General features: G+C 40.4%; 2 protein-coding genes across 3 annotated transcripts in view; both read right to left on the bottom strand.

Annotated features, from left to right (window-relative positions):
* Nucleotides 1-2,421, bottom strand: part of lrrc75a (leucine rich repeat containing 75A) — a 41,399-nt gene extending 38,978 nt beyond the window's left edge. The window contains exon 1 of the mRNA XM_024277744.2: nt 882-2,421. Coding sequence (XP_024133512.1) covers nt 882-1,133 — 252 coding nt within the window. The 5' untranslated portion in view covers nt 1,134-2,421. The remainder of the gene's footprint in view (nt 1-881) is intronic.
* A 981-nt stretch (nt 2,422-3,402) lies between these two features.
* poldip2 (polymerase (DNA-directed), delta interacting protein 2) overlaps nt 3,403-8,040 on the bottom strand; it is a 10,418-nt gene continuing 5,780 nt past the window's right edge. For both annotated transcript variants that reach the window (XM_024277181.2, XM_024277182.2), the window contains exons 5-11: nt 6,630-6,705; nt 6,382-6,489; nt 6,150-6,286; nt 5,997-6,023; nt 5,798-5,923; nt 4,507-4,586; nt 3,403-4,426 (exon numbers count right to left, since the gene is read on the bottom strand). In XM_024277181.2, coding sequence (XP_024132949.1) covers nt 4,312-4,426; nt 4,507-4,586; nt 5,798-5,923; nt 5,997-6,023; nt 6,150-6,286; nt 6,382-6,489; nt 6,630-6,705 — 669 coding nt within the window. In that variant the 3' untranslated portion in view covers nt 3,403-4,311. The remainder of the gene's footprint in view (nt 4,427-4,506; nt 4,587-5,797; nt 5,924-5,996; nt 6,024-6,149; nt 6,287-6,381; nt 6,490-6,629; nt 6,706-8,040) is intronic.

Here is an 8,040-nt window from a genome sequence, read left to right on the forward strand (position 1 = left end):
TTCACGGGCCAAAGCTGAGTCCTTAAATAGGTGACGCAATGCGTCTTCTTTGCAAAAGTTCAGATTTTTTAACTCACACAACGTCACTCAAAATTTGCCGCTACGCCCGAATTGTTGGAAGTCCATATCCCTACCACTTGAAAACAACAAACCTGTTTAATGTTAAATATGGGAACCGGCAGACTCCACCTACTTTTATTGTTCTGATTGTTCAGTTTATAACTTGAACTATTAGGAAAAAATAGGGATTATCAAGAACATGTTAAAAAAGGTAGCAGAGCAAGAATGGTTTTCTGACAGAATTACTGAGTAATAGCTGTTTATTTCTCTATAGAAGTCTGTGGGATTTTGGCTCTTTGGAACCTACTTCCTGTTTGGGACCCCAGGGGGTGGAGTCACCCAATCCAGTTCTCACGTTCAGTCAACATTTAGAGTGATGACTGCAAAGACTCGTGAGATTGAATGACCCATTCCTCATCATAGAGGATGGTTGATCCTCTGAAAGAGATTCATATTTATTTTTTATTTGCTTAACTCTATTTCAAAGGAACATTTAGATATTTGTGGGTCATTGCAGTGAGAATTCTTTCCTTTCAAGAATAAAGACCTCTCGCATCACACAGGAGAACCGATTAACCTAAATGACCCCATCAAACATCTATGTTCTGTATGTCACTCTGGAGAGAAATGGGTTAACCTTAACCACAAAGACCTTTTTATTAAAAAAAAGTTCAAATTCTACATCTGTTTTAGCGCCCAACTTCACCTTCATCGTAATGTGTTTCTTCTCAAGGATCAACAATCAACAGAATGAATGAAATAATCCAAAGAGGGCTGATGGGAGACGCTCAGCCCTCACAGACAAAAACCCCAGCAGCTACCTGTCGCAGCATCTTCAGCATCTCTGTAGCCTCGTCCTGTTTGCCCTGCTTGGCCATGAGCATCATCTCCTGGATCATTCCAATCCGGCGCTGATAAGGAGGTGGTGGTGACCCCCCGCGGGTCAGCCGGTCTCCTGACCTCAGCATGAGGGAGGCCAGCATGTCTCCACGCTCCTTGGTGGGTGTCCTCCTCCAGCTGTGCTGAGGACTGGCTCCTCCAGACTCCTGGCCTTTGGTCTGCTTGGCTCCCATGGTGATGGATCAGCGTGAACTCTGGAGATCAGGATGCGGGTCCCACCCAGCAGTCATGCAGAGGCGGCTTTGATCTTTGCCTGCAGATACTTTGATCATCAAACATCAACAGCAGATCACATCCTGTGAGTGTCTGATCAGTTTGGAGCTACAAGAGCCATGGGAGTCCCATATGCTCTTCATCTAAAAGTCCAACTTCTCCTCAATATCAGATAATCTGGGCAGCATGAAATCCCGGAAGGTGGATCTCAGGTTGGGAATAAGTCGCGGGATTCCGCCTGCAGCATTGCCGCGCTCCAGCAAAGTCAGGATGAAGGATGCATGAAGTAGTAGGCTTCAGCGGGAACCGCGGCCCGCTGCAGCCATCCCGAACGCAACTTCGCCCGGACCCCTCCCCAAAAAAACAACTTCAACAGCAAGGCGCCCGGTACTCCTCGGACATAAAGCCCCTCGTCCCGGGCTAGAGGAACGCGCGCAGGGAGTCGATGGAGCTCCGCATGAGGCAGGGCATGGCAATGTTTACCCCCCTCATCACTGTGCGCCTCCGCTCTGCCCTATCCCTCCCGCCGCGCGGAGTCACGCCGCAGACGCCCTCCTCCAAGGTTGAATCCGGATCCCTTCAGTTCATCAGCGGAGGAGCATCACCGCCTTCCGCCCGCGGAGGAGCAGGACAAGCTCCGGCAGGAGGGCCAACCGTGGCGGGGCTTCGCTGGAACTGGATTCTGTAGAAATGCCGGAGAGGGCGCGCGCGTGCGCCCTTGATGATGGGAGGAGAAGAGCACGCGCTCCTCGAGCTGGCGGTACATTCGCTTCACCTGGTGTGTCACAAAGTCCAGAGGAAAACATTCCACTTCAGAGAGCCACCACCTCAGCGTTAATGCTATTTATTCTGGCGGGGAAATTAATCCTGCTTTGAATCCAACACTGTTTTACAGCAACATCGGCATATATTTCAACCTAAAATATAAAAAAATATATTAAAAAAGCAAAAATAACTCAAATACATCCTTAGAAATTGTAGATTAATTTTACGATAAACAAAGGCATTCTTTATATCCTAAGTAAATCAGTATTTCATTTTAAATTATATAAAAATAGACCGTTTTAAAAATTCATACAAAAGAAATATATGTCTAGCACACGTAGATATAATAAATACATTATTAACCGGTTTCTGCACAAAGTTTAAGTTTTGTCCAGTAGTCATAAACTACACTGCCATCTGCTGGTGGGCGTGTGTAATGCAACAATTTATTATTGAGATGTTTAATTCTTATTAATTCACCAAAATAACCAATGGAAGCAACTTTCTTTCAATAAAAATCATTAAAAAAACATTTGTCGTTTTTTGAGATTTTTTTAGTGTTTAAAATAATAATTTATTTTATTTCCGGTGTTTCTAGATAACTATATTAAGAATTACAAACGAAGGAAAACTAAAAGTTGATTGGTAATAAGAAACCGCCCAAAAGCCACAATATATCTGCGTCCAGGATGAACAGTTAATGTTCTTGTTTTTACTGATGCAGGAAATGAGTTATCCCCGTGTTAAACCGGCTCCGTCTGCTGCACGTGAAGCTGCAGAGACAGGCAGAGACCGTCAACAAATTAAACCAAAAAATCCCAAACTATCAAGTTTGAATTTAACTACGACTCGTGACAAATAATCAAAACTGTATCACACACTTATTGATGTTATTGCAGAGTCCATATAAGTTCTGAATTATTCATAACACCACCGAAATTACGGTAAACTATTAATGTTGTAGTAACGTGCCTTGTAGACGTTCCCTTAATTCCTCTTTCCAGTATGATTTGAGCAATCATTTTCAAATTTGTTTTTTCCACTTGAAATATTTTTGTTTGAGTTTTTTTTTTAATTTCATTTTTGTTTTTTAAGATTTCCTTTATTATTTTGATTTTTTAATATCCCTTTTTAAGATTTTCTTTATTTTGCCAATTTTCCAACAAGATATAAAATGTTACTTAGAACTACAAACCCGACAACAAAACATTTTTTTTAATTACACCAGAGAGCGATGGGATCAAGGAAGTCGACAAAGTGCTGCAGACGGATACGGACACATAGCATTTAAATCCTCATCAGTTTATCTTTTCTTTTCTTTTTTGCATATGTAGTTCATTTCACAGTAACTTGAAAAATTCCCCAAAAAGTTTATTTTGGCAAAGTAATTAAAAACATCAAGAAGTGAATAAACCTTTCACAATTTCTGAAACTGACATAAAATTACAGAAACAACAAAGCAAATTGTTAAAAGACATATTTATTTGTTCTACTTTTAATTACATCTTTATTTACAGTTTTTCAACAATCTTAAATGCTCCAGCTGAATTATGAACTCCTGTATTTTGCTGGAGAAGCGTTAGACACAGTCTTAGCACAGTCACACAGTAAGCCACAGACATCCAACACCAGTCCAAAACAAGCCAGGATGAAGTCTGGATCCTGTGGGATCAGGAAGGATGTTGGCTGGAGCTTAATCTCACACACATGCATTAATTCACCGTATTATTGTGCTACTTTTGTCATATTTTCAAAGCTCAACAGCTCCCTGTTGTGGCCGAGGAAACACCATCCCGTCTGCATCATGTTTAATTTCTACAAGCCTGTGTGGTGCTTCCTCTGCTTCACTGCTGGATGTTGTACTTCCATCAATCACCCTTTTCCTCACTTTGAATGGCTCTGCTGTGCTAAGGAGGGTCTGATGAACATCACAGCAGCAGAAAAGAGGTCCAGAAGGGTGGAGTAATTCATAAACAGAAAATGATCTGAGCAGGAACTAAAGTTTGATAAAATGGAGATAGAATTCACAAATAAAGACAAAAACAGAGTTTCTGCCTGTTTGCACAAACCCAAAGTCAATATTTTAGGCACTGCATGTCCGGACAAGCCCCATCAGTCTGGGAGTTCTTATGTTTCCTCTTAGCTTTGGCGTGAACATCTCTTCAAACCTAATCGCGGCTTTAAAAAGGAAAAACTGTTGGGGAAATTTGAACAGAACATATAAACTCAATTTGACCAACGCTGATATTCTGGATTCCTCTCCAGACGTTCTCGTTTGACTTGACTGAAACTGAACGCTCTGCCGGGTTACAGAGGAGGGACGAGTCCAGATAGGATGAACCGGCACTGCCGTGGTTCGGGGAGAAGCAGCTGTTAGAATGTGTAACCAGCAGGGGGCGCTTTGTCGTCTTTGTTGCTCTCCAGGGAGAAAGGAGGAATGCGTACGTCAAAGTGGGAGCCGTCCGTTCGTTCTATGCGAAATGTCCCCCTAAAGAAAACAAAAAACAAACAAATGAACTCACAAGACCATCAACAAGCTTCATTTACAGAACGGGACGGCGGACTCACCACATGTGACCACTGGGGGCTTGAAGGGACACATGGCTGCTATACTGGAAGGCTGGCTGCTCTTTAGACAACACTGGCTCCTTTAACAACAAACAGACATTTAGCACAAACATTCAAACTAACTCGGCTGATTAGATCAGATAATACGAAAGTGGGACAGTTGCTGGTTCTGTAAATGGAGCTAAACTGAACTCGAGTGTCAACCTGATCATTGGTGTTTGTTTATTATTAATAAATAAAGGTTACAAAGATAAGGACAGCTAATGCTTCAATAGTTTTCCAACTTCTCTCTGAATCTGGTTTGAAGGTTTTGTCCTCAGTAATTAGTAAGATTGTGATTTGGCAAGAGTCTGTCCAAAAGAATATACATCCCAAAGGCACAACAGAAAATGGATCATAATTCTGTTTAAAAGAGTATGACTTTAAATTAACTTTTTATAAACCAATACACCTTTAAGATAAAAAAAAACATTTTATTCAATTATTAGAGTATTAAGCACTTTAACTGTATCCTCCATACAAGTTGTTTTCACTAAAGCAAGTTCCAAGTGCTTTTATTTTGGTAAATTAAGAAATGCTTTTTCCAACACACATTGTTTATTAACGTATATTTGTCAGCATTAAGAAAAAAAGAAAGCGTTAATGTTATTTTACCAAGAAATTACAGGTCCTTGAGGAATTTAGCATGTGGCTGCTGGACTCAAAGACCAAAGAAACAACGAACAATCCACAACAATCTGCCTATTTCAGTTATAATTAGGGATACATTTTGGATTTATTCAGTGCCAAACCAGTACTTTTAAAACAGCTCTGGTGCTGAACCAGAGCTTCAAAAGTGAAAAAAAAAAACGTGCCAATTTTTTTAACATGTGATGAAGCAGCGTGATAGAGTGAAGGAGGAAAAGATCCAGGATGACATGTGTGCTTAAAGAGGCAGTTTCATGCAAAACCAACTTTTTTTGAGCTTTTAAGTGTATTATGTTGTTCATTCCTCACTATAAACTAACTTAAAGCGCTATTTTGATCTGTTTATGTGTTTCTGAGTGTTCCTCTAAAAACCTGCGCTCTATAATAATGAAACCCTGATTTATTATATCTAAATGGATATAGTTGATTCTGAAAGGCTTAGAAACAGCGTGATACAGGTCCTTTAAAAATAATCAATAGAAAATTGTTTTGGCTGCATTAAGAAATCTATACTAGTATTTCCAAATGAAATATTGCAATATTTTACAGAATCCATTTTTCCTACACCCGTACTAGTAATGTGTGTGTGTTGTCAAGCGCTGACCCTGCCGACCACGCCTCGCCCCCGAACCGTCTCCAGGGTTCCCGACAGGCTGAAGATCCTCCAGTGTCTCTCTCTCAACTGGACCACCTCGTTCCCCAGGTTCTCCAGACGGATGCAGTAGCGCCACTGCAGTGACATCACACACATACACTCAGTTCTCAGCTGTGCTGACCTCCTACTTTCACAGTCTGGTACTTACCCAGTACACGTGAGAGTTCTGAGCCTCCTGAAAACATCAAACATGTTTGCATTAGTGAAGTGAAAACAGAAGTTTAGGTTCTTCAGAAACTGCTAGCAAAGCTCTAGTAACCAAGATAAACCAACAGCATGTTTCTAACAAAGTGTCCTGTACCCTCATTCCCATGTAGAAGGGGATGACTGTGACTCTGATGTTCTCTGTGGTTTCTCTGTGGACGTCTGACAGCTCCAGCCACGGGTGGTTCTTCTCCTGCCACGCCTTCAGGGTGTCTCTGGCAGTAAACGGAGGCGCTATGACGACCAGGAAAACACAAAACTGTCAAAACTCTTGGCTGTGTTTTAAGTCAGAATCCTTCTGGATTTGGAAGCGACGGAGCAGCACTCACATTTAGTGGGGTTATACATGAGGAAACGCTCAAACAGCTCGTGCTGGATCGGGATCTGCTCCGTGGAGTAATACGGTAGGATGTCTTCATGACTCACATAGTCCAGTCCTGGAGGGGGAAAAGCATCATGGGAGTACAACAGAAGATCCAACGTTCAAGATGCAGAGTATCAGAGCACAGATGAAGATGACCTCAGAGTCATTTACTGATGAAACATCTCCACACTCTGAACCAGAGTGTCTCCATACCTGGAATGGCGTAGAGCGCTCGGCTGTCGTCATGGTTGGCCAGAAATGTTACCGCCTCGGTCTGAGACCTCTGAGACTGAAAACACACAACATTGAGTCACAGCCTGACATCTGCATGTGTATGTTCACAAATACACTATTATTATCACAAACTTGTCAAGAAACCAACTACATCTTTTCCATATTTCTTAGAATAATAAAAGAAAAAAATAAAAAGGGGTAACGCAGAGATTAAATTGTTTAACATCTCAGTGGTGTTTGAATGTATAAAACTTCACTGCTTTAGTTTGTTTTTTTATAGATGATAAATTTATTTTTTGCTAAAACAATCATCAGTTTGAGTGCTGTAAAACAGCATGTCTAAATGATAAATGGGGACCAATTCAAGTGCATGGTTGGCGTGGCAACACAATGAACCATATGTCTGATGTGGTTTTTGTCAATTCTTTACAAAAAAAAACTGTAAAAAATACAGTTTTAGAGAAGTACTTTTCCTTTAGCTGTGTTCACACCAAATGCAATCTGTATCCTCGGTGCGTCCAGTTTCAACGTTAAGACAATGTACAGATTCAATCAGGATCAGGCTTCTGCATTATTTTCTAGAGATTTGGGGCAATAATCCTGTTGGCACAATGTTTCCAGAGTTCAAATATCTGAACTTTGGCGAAGAATTTGTGTCAACCAATTAGGAACTTTGACACTTGACATGTTGATCCAAACCCAACATAATCTCAATCTGCCATTTTTTCTCCTCCTGAACTTCATATGTTTCTGATTTGTATGGAGAGTAATAAAAGTTTTGCTAATTTTATTCTTATTTTAGCAAATCATCAAACTGGGTGACAGAAAGATGGAGGTACAGCTGAAAGCAGCCGTCCTTCAGTGGGAGCTCCAGCAGTAGATGGTGAAGTTCACTGTACTGGGAGATTCTTTGACAGATCCCATGAACCCAGATATGGAGGCAGAATTATCAATGTTTTTGTAGAGTTCTTCAAAAACCTGACCCAGGCTTCCTACAAGTTTTTTGAAGTTATATTTCAGAGTTCTTAAGACCTTTTTAAGGCCATACATATAAAAAAAAAATTAAGACAAATTTCTCAGCCTATTTTCCATTTAATTAATTATTTCCAATTGTATTAATTTATTACCATTTTATGATCAAAACTATAGCTTCTTCTCTTGATTTTGTGCTGTGATGCTTCAGCGCACTCTTTTTTTTTTTTAAACCAGCTGTTGGCATTCAGCTTATTGGTGCATAATTATTGGTTCTGCTGCTGTTTATTTCAGTTTTTTGATCAAAATAATTGTGATTAAACAATTCAGTAAGAAATGTGAACCGGAGAAGTTTCAAACAGAACATTTTATAAGGCTCGGTAATCAAAATTCAAGACTTTTTTTGTGGCTTTTTAAA

The sequence above is a fragment of the Oryzias melastigma genome, linkage group LG13 (assembly GCF_002922805.2).
Source record: "Oryzias melastigma strain HK-1 linkage group LG13, ASM292280v2, whole genome shotgun sequence".
Classification (NCBI taxonomy): Eukaryota; Metazoa; Chordata; class Actinopteri; order Beloniformes; family Adrianichthyidae; genus Oryzias; species Oryzias melastigma.